This window comes from Accipiter gentilis, chromosome 16 (genome assembly GCF_929443795.1).
Source record: "Accipiter gentilis chromosome 16, bAccGen1.1, whole genome shotgun sequence".
Lineage (NCBI taxonomy): Eukaryota > Metazoa > Chordata > Aves > Accipitriformes > Accipitridae > Astur > Astur gentilis.
In genome coordinates, this window is record NC_064895.1 from 30863485 (window position 1) to 30878937 (window position 15453).

The 15453-nt window shown below is 67.7% G+C and overlaps 3 protein-coding genes across 5 annotated transcripts; 2 read left to right on the forward strand and 1 right to left on the reverse strand.

The window, feature by feature from the left end:
• The first annotated feature begins 290 nt into the window (after positions 1-290).
• DNAJC5G (DnaJ heat shock protein family (Hsp40) member C5 gamma) lies at positions 291-2448 on the forward strand. Its single transcript, XM_049819271.1, has 4 exons — positions 291-490; positions 639-852; positions 971-1124; positions 1730-2448. Exons 1-4 carry the CDS (start codon positions 378-380, stop codon positions 1810-1812), a joined length of 564 nt encoding a protein of 187 aa, XP_049675228.1. The 5' UTR covers positions 291-377; the 3' UTR covers positions 1813-2448.
• A 1545-nt stretch (positions 2449-3993) lies between these two features.
• Positions 3994-7266, forward strand: TRIM54 (tripartite motif containing 54). Of its 3 annotated transcripts, none has more exons than XM_049818659.1 (10): positions 3994-4242; positions 4578-4750; positions 4992-5163; positions 5250-5345; positions 5452-5685; positions 5947-5969; positions 6168-6292; positions 6551-6652; positions 6865-6903; positions 7127-7266. In XM_049818659.1, exons 1-10 carry the CDS (start codon positions 4075-4077, stop codon positions 7135-7137), a joined length of 1143 nt encoding a protein of 380 aa, XP_049674616.1. In that variant the 5' UTR covers positions 3994-4074; the 3' UTR covers positions 7138-7266. The 3 variants fall into 3 exon arrangements, 2 of the variants coding, with proteins under 2 accessions (XP_049674616.1, XP_049674617.1); XM_049818660.1 differs by having other exon boundaries at positions 5452-5568; XR_007508324.1 differs by lacking the exon at positions 7127-7266 and having other exon boundaries at positions 6140-6292; positions 6865-6897.
• Positions 7267-12010: 4744 nt separating this feature from the next.
• UCN (urocortin) lies at positions 12011-12316 on the reverse strand. Its single transcript, XM_049819307.1, has one exon. The coding sequence runs from the start codon at positions 12314-12316 to the stop codon at positions 12011-12013; it is 306 nt and encodes a 101-aa protein (XP_049675264.1).
• Positions 12317-15453: the final 3137 nt, after the last annotated feature.

The window sequence follows — 15453 nt, forward strand, 5'->3', positions numbered from 1 at the left end:
TGCATGCTGGGGGGTGCGATGGGGGTGTCACTGTGGAGGGGTGTGCGATAGGGGTGTCACTGCATGCCGGGGGTGCTGGGGGGTGTGATGGGAGTGTCATTGGTGGGGCGTGGATAGGGGTGTCGCTGCGTGCCAGGGGAGACAGGCTGTGTACCGGGGGTGTCGCCTTGTGCGCGGGGGGGGGAGGGGAGGCGGGTGTTGTCCCTGTGCCGGGGCTGCGTGACCGACAGGGCCGCCACGGCGTACCGGGGCCGCGGGGCCGGCGCCTGCGCAGAGCGGCGGCGGGCGCGGGCGGAAGCGGCGGCGGGCGCGGGGCCGGGCCGGGCCGGGCCGGGGGCGGTCGGTGCCTCCGTCCGCCTCCGCGGGGCGCGGGCGCCATGGCGGAGCCCGGGCGGCCGCAGCGGAAGCTGTCCCGGGTCGGGGAGAGCCTCTACCGTGTCCTGGGCCTGCAGAAGGGCAGCTCCCCCGAGGAGATCAAGAAGGCCTACCGGTACGGCGGGGCACGGGCCGGGGGCGGGGGGGGGCCGTCGCGGGGACGAGGCGCTGTGAGGAGTGAGGCCGCGGGCGGTGGGGGGGCGGGCGGACAGGCAGGGGTGCGGGGCCCGTCCAGCGCCCACCCCGCCCGCTGTGCCCCACAGGAGGCTGGCGCTCAAGTACCACCCGGACAAGAACCCCGATGACCCGGCGGCGGCCGAGCGCTTCAAGGAGATCAACAGCGCCCATGCCACGCTGAGCGACGAGGACAAGCGCCGTCTCTACGACCAGTACGGGTCCCTGGGGCTCTACGTGGCAGAGCAGTTCGGCGACGATGCTGTCAAGCACTACTTCCTCATGTCCAAGTGGTGGTTCCAGGTGAGCCCTGCCCTGCTGCCGTCGCGGCCCTGCCCAGCCCGTCCGACACCGTGATGGCGGCATGGCCGCTAGCGCGGCACAGGTGGTCTTACGGGAGCTGCCATCCCTTCCTCCACAGGCCCTGGCTCTGTGCTGCAGCGCTCTCACCTGCTGCTGCTGCTGCTGTTGCTGCTTCTTCTGCTGCGGGACATGCTGCCCGCCAAAGGAGGATGAGTCCTACAAGTATGTCGACCCCAAGGACCTGGAGGAGCAGATGCACGCAGAGGACAGCGGTGAGTCGGGCAGGCAGGCTGTCTCCGTCTCAAGCCCCAGTGTCTGAGACCACCTGGCTTTGTCTTGTGTGGGGCTCCAGGGGAGCTCCCCCCACCTCATCTCACGTGGGCGATGGAGCTCTGGCTTGAGGCTCGGATCGGACTTAGCTGCAGCTCTTGCTTAACGGCCAGCCCTTGGTGTCTCCTGTTCAGACCGGGGCTGGTGACGATGATAGAGGAAACCACTGCACAGGCCATCTCCTTCCTCATTTGCCCTGGGCGAGGGCCCCCTGAAGCCCCTGCACAGGTCTGCGGCTGAGAGACAGTTGGGTCTGTGCCCTTGGGGCACTCCACTTGGGGCGTGGAGTATGGGGAGAGCAGCTGTGCTCCAGGCTGGCTTCGTTCCCTGGGTACTGGCCATATTCATATCTATGGGGACTGCCACTGGGTGACTTCTGCAGGTTTCCGTGGGGTGGGGGCTACTACTGCATAGGTGTGTGCTGACTAGAGGTTTGGGAGCCTTGGTCTGTGGGAGCCTTCCTGGGGGTGCTGGGATGTCCCAGATACCTGCTTGCCAGCACCACCGGACAGGGCTGAGCTGCTGATGTGCAGCTATTCTCTTCCAGATCCACAGATACCTGTTGTGGCACAGCCCCCGCCTGCCAGCACGGAGCCCTTGCCAGCTGTCAGCACCAGGACTGATGCCTGAGGCTGGCCTCAGTCCCACCAGCTCCCCCAGGAATTGGGGCAGGGATCCTCCTTCGGCACTGTCACTTTCTGGGACCCCGGTCACACCACCCATGGTGGCTCTCCAGCCTCAGGGTGGCTAGAATCTCAGGTTAATTTGGCCAGCATCAACGCAGAGGCTTTTCTGCCCCTGCTCGAGCTCCAGAGTGATGCTCCTGTCTCCAAGTACTGGTGGTGGAAGTGGCCTGGAGCCCATCCCCATCCCCAGTGCCTCGCCTGCTGCTGTGCCTCCGCCTGGCCCCAGGCACTGGCAGCTGGCCTGAGCAGCCACGAGCAGAGACCTCTCCAGGCCAGGCTCCGTAGCTTATGAGAGGTAGCTGAGCATATCCGAGACCGTTAGCACTGTAACCTGGGCTGAGCCCGCTACCTGCCCTCATGGGGACCCTCCTGATGAGTGCTGGGTGCCAAACGCTGCTCATGGGGTTGGGGTGCCACCTTCTGTACCCGCTTCCTCTCTGCCCTGCCACAGGCCCGGGGCACTGGCTGCAGCCCACTCTTGCTGCTGCTGGCAGGCTCCCTGCAGGGCTGGGACCTATACAGGCACTTTCCTTGGGTTTGGATAGGTTTTATGGGTACCATTAAAAGATGACAGGAGGGGTGCGTGTGTCTGTGTAGTCTCTCTCGGCTGGGGCTGCCTGAACACTCTGTGGTGGGATGTGCCTCTGCCTGGCCCTGCCCTGTGCTGGGGGCGGGGGGGCTGTGGCCTTGGGTCCCATAGGGGTGTTGGGCTGAGTTGAGTGTGGAGTAGGTGGGTTGTGTCCCAAGTGCAGCTTGACGGGGTGCTTTCTCGCAGGAGTGAATGTCGCTCTGTCTCCTGTCACTTTCCTGGGACGCGCCCCCCCAGCCAGTGATGGCTCCCATAGGGCTGTGCTTTTCCCCCTCCTCACTGCCATGGTACATAGGGCAGCAGCAGCCTGGCCAGGCACCCTGGTCCCACTGGGGCATGTGCAAGGGCTATCCCCAGCCCTGTGGGAGATGGCCGTTCTGGGCAGGAGCAGTGATGCCGCAGTGGCGTGGCTTGGGAGCAGCTTCCCTGGCCCTGGAGCTCGTTCCACTGCATGTCTCAGCAACTCGGTGCGTGGGTCCTGCTGCGCTGTGCTGCCCTGGGGCCCTGCTCCTGCTCGGGCAGGTCCGCCGGCTGCCTGGCCAGGCTGCCCAGCTCCTGCCCTGCTCTCCTGGGAGCTGTGGCCTGGCTGAGGGCCTGGGCTAGATGGTGCCACCCCATCCCAAGAGGGAGAGGAGCAAGGGGGACGCGGTGAGCCATTTGCCTTTCCCTCCCACTCCCACAGGCAGCAGCCTCTGTCTGCAGCTGCATGGGCTCTGTCTCACGCCCTAAATATAGCTGGAGTGTCAGGGTGAGCAGTGGGACAGCAGCGTTCCTGGCACTGGCCCTTCCGGGCACCCTTCCACGCTGTTGTTTGGGGGACCCTGGCCTGCACCCAGCCTCACTGGGTCCTGCGGGTCCTACACTCTCCCAGCTCTGCAGACCCCCTGCCACCCTGCCCCTGCTGCCCGGGGTCCAGTGGGACGGGGCCCCAGTCTCTCGTCCTCCCTTGGTGGGAGGTGGCAGGGGAGCCCTGCAGAACCCCTGGGGAGCAGCGCTGCTCATCCTGGGGGAGCGGTGCTCTGCCCAGGCCAAGAGCTCAGGCCTGGGTTGGGGTGGGATGGGAACAGTGGGGAGGCCTGCCCGGGGAGGGGGGGGCTATGGTTCAGCCCCTGTTCCTCAAGCCATCTCCCTGAGGCTGCCTGGGCTGCAGGTCCCAGGAGGTTAGCCAGTCCCACAGGTCAGCCCGTCCCCAGGGGTCAGCTGGTCCTGGTGGGTCAGCCAGTCTCGGCCAGCTGGTCCCAGTGGGTCAGCCAGTCCCTGGGGGCTAGCTGGTCCCATGGGTCAGCTGGTCCCGACGGCTCAGCCGGTCCCAGTGAGTTAGCGGGTCCCGGTGGGTTAGCTGGTCTCAGTGGGTCAGCCAGTCCCCGGGGGTCAGCCAGGCCGGTGCGCCGGGCCGGCCGCGCCCGTGGGCCCCCTCCGCGGCGCCGTGACTCAGTGTCACCCGACGCCGCCGACAGCTGCGGTGGCCCCGGCGGGGCGGGGGCGGCTAAAATTAGCGCCGCGCTCAGCGGGGCCGGGGCAGAGCGGGCACCGGGCGGCCGGAGCCGGGGCTGGAGCCGGAGCCGGAGCGGGGCCGCGCTGGGTAGAGCCGGGCCGGGCCGGGCCGGGACCGCGGCGATGAACTTCGCGGTGGGGCTGAAGCCGCTGCTGGCGGAGGCGCGGAACATGGAGAGCCTGGAGAAGCAGCTCATCTGCCCCATCTGCCTGGAGATGTTCACCAAGCCCGTGGTCATCCTGCCCTGCCAGCACAACCTCTGCCGAAAGTGCGCCAACGACGTCTTCCAGGTGCGCCCGGACCGGACCCCGGCAGCGGCGGTGGGCGGGGGGGGGTGGGCGCTGGGTCCGACCCAGGCCCCGGGGCCGAGCTGCCGGGACCCCCGGCCGGGCCGCGCTCGGGGCCGTTCCCGGTCCGGCGGGGACGGCCCGGTCGCGTCGGTGCGCCGGGGGCCGTGCCCGTGCCCGTGCCTGTGTCCGCGCTCGCATCCATGCACGTGTCCGTGCCCGTGCCCGTGCCCGCGCGGGGGGTGCGGGGCACACAGCCGGGTTGGGGAGGGGGCCGGGCCCCGCCGGGTCTCGCTCCCGGCGGCAGAGCCTGACCCGCCGCCCCCCCCCCCCCCCAGGCCTCCAACCCGCTGTGGCAGTCGCGGGGCTCCAGCGCGGTGCCGTCGGGCGGCCGGTTCCGGTGCCCGTCGTGCCGCCACGAGGTGGTGCTGGACCGGCACGGGGTGTACGGGCTGCAGCGGAACCTGCTGGTGGAGAACATCATCGACATCTACAAGCAGGAGTCGGCCAGGTGCGGGGAGCCCACGGGGGCCCTGGGGACCCCACGGGGGAGCGAGCCCAGTGGGTGAAAGGGAGCCCACGGCGAGCGGGAGTGGGAGGGCTGCAGGCGCAGGGCTGGCTGGGGGGGGGGGGACGACCCACCCGGACCGTGGGGGGCAACGGGGCCAGGGGGTGTCCCTGGAGCCGGGGGTGTCCCTGGGGGCCAGGGCCCACCGGTGGGCAGCGGTGCCCGGCCCCCCGCCCCCCCGCAGGCCCCTGCATGCCAAGGCCGAGCAGCACCTCATGTGCGAGGAGCACGAGGACGAGCGGATCAACATTTACTGCCTGCGCTGCGAGGCGCCCACCTGCTCCCTCTGCAAGGTCTTCGGGGCGCACAAGGACTGCGAGGTCGCACCGCTGCCTGCCGTCTACCAGCGCCAGAAGGTGGGTGGCCCTGGGGGGGCCAGCAAGGGCCCGGGGGCTGCCTGCCCAGCCGGCCCTCACGCCCTTCCCATCCCATCCTGTCCCAGAGCGAGCTCAGCGACGGTATTGCCATGCTGGTGGCGGGGAATGACCGGATCCAGGCCATCATCACCCAGATGGAGGAGATCTGCCGCACCATCGAGGTGGGCGCCGGGGGGTGTCCCTGGGTACCGCATACAGCCCTGGGGTCATGCCCATGGTGGGGACATGGCAGGACCAGGGCAGTCCTTGAGCCCCACGGCCCTACAGGAGAACGGCCGGCGGCAGAAGCAGCACCTGGGGCTGCGCTTTGACTCGCTGTACAGCATCCTGGAGGAGCGGAAGAAGGAGCTGCTGCAGAGCATCGCACGGGAGCAGGAGGCGAAGGTGCAGCGCGTGCGGGGCCTCATCCGCCAGTATGGCGACCACCTGGAGGCCTCCTCCAAGCTGGTGGAGTCGGCCATCCAGGCCATGGAGGAGCCCCAGATGGCCGTGTACCTGCAGGTCTGTGCGGGCAGGGGTGCAGGGGCCCAGGACCCTCCAGGGGGTCTGGAACTGCCCCAGGGCTGTGTGATGGGGCCACAGGTCCCTGTGGGGGCTGGGATTGCCCCACGGGGCTGTGCAGAGAGGCTGTGGTCGCTCCAAAGGATCTGGGGCTGTCCCTGGGATGTGCTGGGGTGGGCTGTGGCAGGGGTGACATATGGCTCCTGGGGTCCCAGCTCCCATTGCTCCAGTGAGGCACTGACCCCCTGCTTTCCTCCACAGCACTCCAAGGAGCTCCTGAAAAAGTGAGTGGACATGGGGGCACAGAAGACAGGGGCAGGGTGGGGGGCGCAGGGGGCTGTGGCAGAGGTGGGGGGGCACAGGGGCAGGGACAGGGTGGGAGGCATGGCTGTGGCTGGCCCTGCTGGGCCATGGACAGGGATGTGGGGGCCCCATGGGTGTTGGACCCTGGCAGCTCCCCGGGGGGTCTGCCTGCCCTGCAGGATCACAGACATGTCCAAAGTGTCGATGAGCAGCCGCCCGGAGCCTGGCTACGAGAACATGGACCATTTCTCCATCAATGTGGACTATGTGGCGGAGATGCTGAGGACCATTGAGTTCCAGACAGGTGCTGGTGCTGGGACAAGCGCTGCCATGCCCAGGGGGCACGTGGGACTGCCCAGGGCACCGGGGACTGCCTGGGGCACCCAGCCCTCAGTCAGGCAGAGCCCACCACCACCTCATGCCCTGTGTGGGGATGCATCCGCTTGTGCACAGGAATGGGTCTGTGTGGCCCCTCAGCACTGCCCAGGGCCAGGCTCCCATGCTGGGCTGGCCATGCCATGGGGAGGGAGGGCCCCGGCTGACCTGTCCCCCCACCCCACAGAGCCGCTGGGCGAGGATGAGGCAGATGGACCTGGGGATGGCAGCGAGGCCGCTGCAGATGAGGACCGGCTGGACAGCCTGGAGGCACCCGAGGCCACAGAGGGTGAGTCCCCACCGTGTTGTGCCATGTCACACCATGCCGTGCCGGGCTGCTTTGCTTGGCTACAGGGCTGCGGGGGTGGTCAGGGGCTGCTGTGCCCATGGCGGGGGTTGTGTGCTGTGCTGTGCCCAGCAATGTGTTTGTGTGGCTGCACGGGTCCTGCAGTGTGCCAGCGCGTCCCTGTCTCCATCTTGTCACCTGCTTTCCCTCTGCAGATGTGGGGCCGAGGCAGAAGCCAGCGAGCTCTCCCCATGGTGAGACCCTCACTGGGACTGAGTTGGCGGGGGGGGGGGGGGGGGGGCGGGATGGGGACGGGGGGGGGGCCAGGCCAAGGGGTGCCGTGGGGCAGAGGAGGCACCTCCTGGGGACAGATGGGGATGTGAGTGGGAGGAGTCACCCCTCGGGGCCCCCCCAGGGGGCTGGGCCAGGGGTCCCGGGGTCCCCACTGCATAGTGCTGAGGCCTGTTTCCCACACAGGCCAGCACTGAGCTGGTGCCATGGGGCAGCATCAGCACGTGCCAGCTCATCACTGTCCCTGGGATAGTGATCTCCGGCCCTGCTGCTGTAGTTCCACAAATGCTGGAGTTGCTCCACTCTGACATTAAATTGTGTGTGAGGATGCTGTCTCTGGTGTGGTGTGTGGGGTGGACAAGGGGGCCACCTGCCCCCCCCAGCTCTGCACTGGCTCCATGGGGTCCAGCCCGGGTGCAGCCCCCACCCCACTGAGCTGGGGCTCAGCCCCACCACCCCAGCAGTGCCCCCAGGACCCCACACGAGGGGCTGCATCCCCAGGGCCCCCCCGGCGCAGCTTGGCCCTGGCAGCCCAGGGCAGGATTGCGGCTGGGAGCGTCGCATCTCAGACCCTGCAAGTGGGGCTCTGCCCCCCTGCCTGCAGCCTCTGCCTGGGGGCAAGGAACTGCATCCGGCCCCCCCAGCTCCACCAGCCCCCCTGCCGGGCTGGACACAGTCTCGGCAGCACCGTCCCCTGGGTGCACCGAGCAAACAGTACTGGGATGAGCTGGCTGAGTACACAGCCGGGAGCGCCACAATCAGCGCCAGGTCGGGGCTCGCACCCCCGTCCCGCTGGCCGGGCCCCCCGGGAGGGCCGCGGCAGTGCTGGCTGCGTCACCCGCCTTGTCCCGTGCTGCCATGGCGTCACGGCTGATGCAGCAGCCGTGGCAAGGGGCTCTTCGTGGGGCCGAGGCTGGGGCTGGGGAGGTCCCCTGAGACTGGGGCACCATAGGGCTGTCCCCCTGCTGCCACCCCCCCACCCCCACTGGGGCTCAGCAAGCGCTGGCTGCTGGGCCTCTCCGAGACCCCCAGTACCCAGCAGACCTGGGCACGCCACAGCAAGCCTGGGGCCACCAAACTGGCTGGGGTGCAGGATCCTGGAGGATGGGCCCACGGAAAAGGGGGAAGCGAAGTGCCGGTGCATGGCAGGTCCTGGTGAACATGGGGTTGGGCCCTGGGGAAGGGTTGCTTGGGAGGCCGGGGGTGCCCTGGCAGCCAAGGAGATCCCTGTGCCCGGGCTGTGCCAGCAGGACCCTTCCCCTGCTACCATCTGGTTCCTGGCCCAGTCTGGGTCCCTGCGAGCAAATGGGCAGAGACAGCAGCTGGGCAGGGGATGCAGTGGGGACAGGAGCCAGGTTTGTGCAGCTGGGGGAAGAGAAAACCCCTCAGCTACCTCCCGGGGTGCAGGGAGCTGGAGCCAGACTGCCCCTGGGGCACAGGAACAGCACAGGAGCTGGTGACACAAGCTGGGGCAGAGGACATTCCCATCAGATACCAGGAAAAACTTCTCCCAAGAGCACAGCAACCCTTAAAATGGGTCTGGGGAGGCCAGGGCAGCTCCAGCTAACCCCAGCGTGAGACCTGCTTGGAGCAGGGAAGTGGGCAAGAGGGAGTAACGCTGCAGCTGAGCCCACTATAGTGTGACACTGCAGGTGCCCTGGGAGAGCCCCATCCATGGGACGGGACATGGCATCACCATCCCCCCTCTATGGGACATGGCACCACAGGTCCCCCCCACAGGACATGGCCCGGCACAGATCCCGCCTCATGGCCTCATGCCAAACTCACTCCCACTGTAGATGTGGGCTCCAGCTGCATGGCTGCCAGAGGCTCTTCCTTCCCAGGGGCAGGACTTTGCCTTTGTGTAGGGTCCCCACTGGGCCCTTCCTCCAGCTTGGCTTGGTCCCACCAGTGGCAGCTCTGCCTGTGAGCAGAGTGGCTGGTCCCTGCAGATTTGGTGTTACCTATAAACTTGGGCAAGTGCTGCCCAGCTTCCCTGACAGCAGGTGACACTGGTGCAGTGCCCGGCGGCGCCCACTCACCATCAGCCCCTGGCAGAGCATGGACCCCCAAGCCACCCACTGCACGCAGCCGTGTCCACATACCAGACCCCACATCCCAGCGCAGGCACACATGCACAGCATCGGCCTAGGATGGACTAAGCAGTGTCTCTGCTCTCCTGTGTCCCCAGGCCATCGCTTATGGCAGAGGCAATGTGGCTGGGGGGGCTTGGATTGACCCTGCAGCCCCAGCCTTGCTGCTCCAGGTCACTGTCTGCTCCTTCATGGGCCAGAAATGTGCCCCAGGAGGGCTCACATGGGCCCTGGAGACTGAGATGAGGCTGTGTGGTCTCTCCATCCCTTCACTAGCCATTTGGGGATGCAACATTTGCCTTTCTCCACCCCTCAGGGATGTCCCCCTGTCCCCGTCGCCTTCCAGAGATGACAGAGAGGGGCTCACAAGGACCTCGGCAGCCCCTGGGCATTCTTGGGTGCCACTTCTGGGGGTTGAGGTATCTCAAGAGAGCCCCAGCTTGGTTGTCCTCTATTTCAGGTAGTTTTCTTCCTTCAGCCCCATCTCCAGGTGCTTGTCACTCATTCCTGTCCTCTCCAGCCCCAGTCTGTCCCTTGGGCAGCCTCCAACTGCCCAAGGTGGGGTGGACGCTCTCCTTAACCTTGCATGTCCCAGACCCGGCTATCTCTGGCTGCCTGACACGCTCCCTGCACACCCAGGTGATGTTTTTAAATCCCTCCTTTATCATCTGTCCCCTCTGTCTGTTTGTGCCCCCCCCACCCCCCCGATGGATCTCCACCATGGGTTACCAGTGTCTCCAGGCCAGCCCCCCTGGTACAACCATGACTCTCCCTGGTCCTGGTGGGCACCTCTGCTGCACATCCCTGCAGGCACTGACCTGGGAGCCTGTGAGTGTGCTGAGCATTACTGCTTGGCTCTGGGGGCCCTGTTGGGAGCTGAACTTGTTGAGGGACATGAAGGGGAACAGAAAAAAAAAAAAAAAAAAAAAAAAAAAAATATCTGTGGTGGCACCAAGCTGAAGAGGAGGCAGCAATGTGCCCTCCCAGCAGAGGGGGACAACAGCATCCCAGGCTGTTGGGGACGAGCCGTCCCCTCCATGCAGCATGGAGAGTTCGTGGATGCAGAGCCCTGGCCTGGTCAGGGCTCCCCGGTGCGAGGAGGATGCGACTTCTGGAGTCCAGGGAAGGGCCACAGTGATACTGCAGGTGCTGGAGCATCTGCTGCATGAGGAGGAGCTGGGACTGCTCAGCCTAGAGCAGAGAAGGCTCAGCAGGATTGAATCCATGTGAACACATGCCTGATGGGAGGGAAAGAAGACAGAGACAGGCTTTTCCCAGTGGTGCCCAGTGTTAAGACCAGAGGCAAAGAGCACAAACTGAAACATGGGAGATTCCACTGAAACTTTTTTCCAAAGTTGGTGGGTTTTTTTTTCTCAGAAAAAAAACTTTTTTATGGTGAGGCTGATTAAACAGTGTGCCTGGACCAGGCTGGCCCAAGAGATTGTGGGCCCTCCAGCCACGAAGCTATCCACAGATGCACAGCGTGGGAAATGGCCTCTGGAGCACCCCTGGTCCCAGCCCCTGCTCAGGCAGGGTCAGCTGGAACCAGTGGTCTGGGTCCAGTTGGATTTTTAAGTATCTTCAAGGAGGGAGATGCTCTGGGGAACCTTTTCCAGTATGGTCTTTCTTGCCAGTACAGTCTTCCAGTTCCGAGTTCCTCACGGCCAGATGGACCTTCCTCTTTCAAAGTCCAGATGGACACGGCCTTGAGCAACCAGCTCCAGCTGCCCCTGCCCTGAGCAGGGGGTTGGAGTGGGAGCTCTCCTGAGGCCCCTTCCAGCCTCAGCCATCCTGTGACCACTCTTGAGCTCGTCCTCAAAGGCCTCTCAGCTTTCCTCAGCTCCTTCATCCTTCGTCACTGCCTCCTGCCAGACCCCACCTACCAGGTCACCAAAACTGGCTCCCTTGAAATCCAGGGCCTGCACCCTGCTGCCTGTGTTCCTGCCTGCCCCTTGGGTGCTGACCTCTGCTGCTGCTGCCATCACATCCCCGGACACTCCGTGACACCCCCACCCCGACCCCCCCCTGCTCCACTCCTTCTGTGCTGCCCTTCTAGCAGGTATCGGGGAGGTTGAAGGCCCCTGTGAGGACTGGGGCCACCCATAGGGAAGCTGAACCTCCTCCAGCTGTCTCAGGAAGGCTTCATCCATGTTCTCTTGATCAGGGGTCTGAAACACACCCCACCAGAGTGTCTCCCTCCTTGCCCTCTGCTCCAGTCCTGACCCCACAGTGATCAGCAGCACCGTGTCCCCCACAGAGAAGCCCCCCACACCGAAGTGCCCCTGCACAAGGTGGCCATGCCCCTTCTGAAGGGCCTGTGTCCGTAATCCCCAGCCCCGCAAGCCGTCCCACCCTGCTGCGGTGCTCTGACAGCAGCTCTGGGGGGGGTGTGGTGTGCCACTCATGTTGCTCTCATTGCCCCCGCTCACATCCCCGGCTGCCTGCGTGTCGGTGCAGCACCCCTGCACCCTGCTCGCCAGCGGCGAGGCGCCCGCTGTTCCATTGATCTGTGCCCTTCGCTTCCCACCACACCCACGGCTGCCTCCTCGCCTCAGGGGCTGGGAGCTCCTTCCCTCACAGAGACCCCCCACCCCAGGGCCACACGCAGCCCCGGCCCCGGCCCCAGCCCCAGTGTGCTCAGTGCTGCCTACCCAGATGCTCCCGCACGGCCCCGGCCCAGCTCTGCTCATCCCATCCCCTCGTTCCCGGTGACCCCCGGCCGCCCCCCCCCCCCCGCATTTGCTCACGCCTCGGGTTTCCACCACGTTTTATTACAAAATCGGTGCGGGGCCGTCCTGGGGCCGGTACCGTGCCCACTTGCCCCAGCGCCGAGAGTGAGGCGGGTGCAGCCCGGTGCCGGTGTCGGTGCCCGTGCCGGTGTCGGTGAGTTTGCCGGTGCGGCGCCGAGCGGCCCACGGCGTGGAGGCTGAGGCGGCGGCTGGACCCCGGCGCGGTCCCGGGGGGCCCGGGACGGCGCTCAGCGCCCGACGGCGTCGAGGATGAGGCGGTTGCTGTCGGCGCGGGCGCGCTGGCTCTGGGCGCGGGCGAGCAGCAGGAGGTGCCGCAGGAGGTGGAAGGTGAGGTCGATGGAGAGCGGCGGCTCGTCCCGCCGCGCCCGCCACGGCTCCGGGGCCGGCGGCGCCAGCGGCGGCCAGAGCGGGCTGTCCCGAGCCTCGGCCCCGGCCGCGGCCGCCGGGACGAAGCCGTCGGTGCGCGCGGGGCGGGCGGCGGCGGGCGGCGGGCGGGCGAGCAGCAGCAGGAGGGTGAGCAGCGCCCGCCGCATCCTCGGCTCCGTCCGCACCTGCGGGGCCGGGGGCTCAGCGCCAGCGGGGAAAGACCGGGGCGGCTCCGGGGACCGGGCGGACCCGAGGGGAAGGGCGTACCCGGCAGCGAGAGGGGAACCGTCCCGGGCGCGGAGCCCCCTCCCCGGCCGCCCGCACCGTCCCGTACGCGCTGCGCCCTCACCGGTCCCCCGCACCGGCGCCTGCCCGGTGTGCCGCCCCCGTCCCGTGCGCCGCCCCGTAACCCAGGCACCGTCCCGTACCCGGTGCGCTGTCCCCTGTGCCCTGCCGGTGCGCTGGCGGTGGAGCGGAGCGCGATCCGTCCCGCGGGAGCTGAGCCGGCGGCGCGGCCGGTGGTTATATAGGTCCCGGAGCTCGGGCTGACGTCAGCGCCGGGCACGCACCGACCGGCGGGGGGCGGGGGCGGGAGGGGCACCGGGACGGCGGCGGGGAGCGGGGTACCGGGCAGCGGGAGCGAGCGCCGGGACGGCGGGGCGGTGGGGCTGTGGGACGGCGGGGCGGTGGGGCGGTGGGGCGGCGGGACGACGGGGCGGTGGGGCGGGCCCCGTTCTCCCCGATGTCCGGGGCCGCGACCCCTGTTCCTTTCCGTCCCCCACCCGGAGGGGCGCGGCGCGGCCGGTGCCTGCAGGTGCCCTGGGCCGGGAGCCGCCGGCCGTGCTGCCCCCCGGTCCCCCAGCTTCCCCCCCCGGCACCCCCGGCTCGCCCCGCTCCACCTCCCAGCGCCGGCAGCCCCCTCCCGGCCCCGGCCCGGTTCACCGAGCGCCGCCCGGGCCCGGAGCCGGTGCCAGCGGTGCCGCTGTCCGCGGTGCTGAAGGGCCAGGACCCGCCGGGAAAGCGCGGGCCGGGGCACCGGCGGACGGGCGGGCCGGCCCCCACCCTCCCTGCTCGAGCCCTGTGCTCCGGTGAGCTGCGCCGGGACGGGCGAGCGGGCTGACCCGCGGGTCCCCGGCGTGGGACCCTCCGGGTGAGGCCGGGCCCGGCGGCCGCGTCGAGCAGCCACGTCCTGGGCAGGCACCAGCCGTGGCAGCGGGGCCGTCTCGGGGAGCGGGGAGTGGGGGGAACCCCGGCCAGCAGCACCCACTGGCACAGGATGGTCACGGGTGGGGCATACACGACCTGGCTGTGGCAGGGCCTGGAGGCACTGTGCCTCGGGCAGAGTTCATGGTGCCCCGGTCAAACCGTCGGGTGCTGCAGACAGCCCCGAGCAGCAGCTAGGCACCACCAGCCAAATTCCGTGACTCATAGAGTGAAGGCACCGGAGCCGACAGTGCTGTACTGCATGCAGGATGTTCCAGCCCGGGGCAACGGCCACTGCTGCCAAAAGGTGAGGTAGCTGCTGGTGGGCCTGCTTGCAGACCCTCCCTGGCAGCACTGCGGCCCTGCCTGGCAGCCCCGTGCCTCTGTCTGCGGGTGGATGGGAGCCGAGCTGACACCCAGCACCGATGCTGGTGCAGGTGCCAAGACGGGCCCGGAGTGGGCTCTTTCCACGGTGCCAGCATTTGTTAGGCAGAGCCTGGGGACAGAGGCTCAGCCCGGCCCCTCACACAGTGCATCCCACACTGGGATGCACAGAAGTGGTGGGGCACAGCCCTGCCAGCCGTGAGGCAGCACACGGTGCCATGCACCTGTGACGTGGATCCGGCATGAAGGCTGGCACCTGGCGTCACCTCCCTGCGGCTCTAGGGCAGAGCCCTCAGCAGGGGCTGGGCTCAAGCCCCTGAGCCCTGGCAGCCCCTGTGCCGTGGGGCTGGCTGCTCCTGTGGACAAGTGCCTGGCTTGTGCCACACTCACAGCTTGCTTGCTGCCAATACACCAGGGCCTTCTGCACCCCTGGATGGAGCTGTGAGAGGCTCAGCACGTCAGGGCTTCAGACTCCTGCCATCCACAGCCTCCAGCCAGCAGCACCCACCCCATGAGCTGGGGAGAGCCTGGGCCAAGCCCTGCAGCCCCACATGGTGCCCAAGGTGAGGCTGGGTCCAGCCCCCGCGAAGCCCCGGTGCTGTCCCCACACGGCCCCATCACATGTCCCCAGCCCTGCAGCCGAGTGCCGCTCCGCTGTGCTGTCAGGTGGCTGCAGCTGCAGCCCCTTCCCGTCCCTTGGGTGCGGAGAGCCGGGCAGCCAGGTGGGCTCTGTGGCTCCATCCCCGGCTGGGTGCACCAGGGTCTGGCCGGTGCAGGTCTCGGCTCCCCCATGCTTTGAATTGCACCCATCTGCCTGGGACTGCACCTACACCCAGGGCCAGCCCCTGCCTGCCTGGTAGGAGCCAGCCTCAGGGTGGGTGTGCAAGCTCAGCGTGGAGCAGGCTCCATGCGGGCTGGAGGGAGGGAGGAGAATGCATCCCCCTCAGAGAGTGCCACAACGGTGGCGGCTGGTTGGCAGAACCCAGACTGGTGCGGGCAGCACACAGGGATGGCTCCGTCCAGCTGCTTGGGGCTGTGGCAGCACAGCCGAGGGGGCCAGGGCTCAGGCTCCTGGGTGAGATTAACTACCGTGGTCCCACCAGCTCTGCCCTGGAGACCCTGGTCCGGATGGGCAGGGCCCTGCATGAGCCAGATTGTGTCTGCTCGCTGCCTGAGTAGGACGAGCCTGGATGCATGTCTCCACGAGGCAGCAATTGCAGGCAGGCAGCATCATCATGGGACTCCTTGCAGGCAGGACAGGCAGGCTTGTCTCAGACAATGCACAGGCAGATGCAGCCCCATCACAGGCCAGCTCCAGTCCTCAGCTCACCTCATCCCTTCCTGCATCCTCCTCTTTGATGCACAGCCCCGCGTGGAGCATGCTGGGAGCCCCGGGAGGATCGTGCACCCAGCACCTGTGCCCCCTGGGTACAGCTCACCCTGTCCCACCATGCAGCAGCAGTGTAGGCACCATCACACCCCATAGAACAGCCACAGTGGGACCTGGTAACCCCCTAAGCCACCATCCACCCTCTGCCAGACCCCCCCCCCTCCCCTCAGCTGGGTAGCCCATCCCCGTCAACTCGCACAGCTTAGCACCGCAGTGCACCAGCCCCCTGCACGATGCCAGCACCACCGCCATGCACTCAGCTCCTCGAAGAGGCAGAGAGCAGAGCTGTCAATCTGCCCCCAGGCCCCGCTAGCCTGCCTGCCGGCT

Bases quoted from the DNA above. Each gene is read 5' to 3' on its own strand.
- DNAJC5G (XM_049819271.1), top strand. From the start codon at position 378: ATGGCGGAGCCCGGGCGGCCGCAGCGGAAGCTGTCCCGGGTCGGGGAG. The intron at 491-638 runs GTACGGCGGGGC...TGTGCCCCACAG, and splicing joins GAGATCAAGAAGGCCTACCG to GAGGCTGGCGCTCAAGTACC. The intron at 853-970 runs GTGAGCCCTGCC...CTTCCTCCACAG, and splicing joins TGTCCAAGTGGTGGTTCCAG to GCCCTGGCTCTGTGCTGCAG.
- TRIM54 (XM_049818659.1), top strand. From the start codon at position 4,075: ATGAACTTCGCGGTGGGGCTGAAGCCGCTGCTGGCGGAGGCGCGGAAC. The intron at 4,751-4,991 runs GTGCGGGGAGCC...GCCCCCCCGCAG, and splicing joins TACAAGCAGGAGTCGGCCAG to GCCCCTGCATGCCAAGGCCG. The intron at 5,346-5,451 runs GTGGGCGCCGGG...ACGGCCCTACAG, and splicing joins AGATCTGCCGCACCATCGAG to GAGAACGGCCGGCGGCAGAA.
- UCN (XM_049819307.1), bottom strand. From the start codon at position 12,316: ATGCGGCGGGCGCTGCTCACCCTCCTGCTGCTGCTCGCCCGCCCGCCG.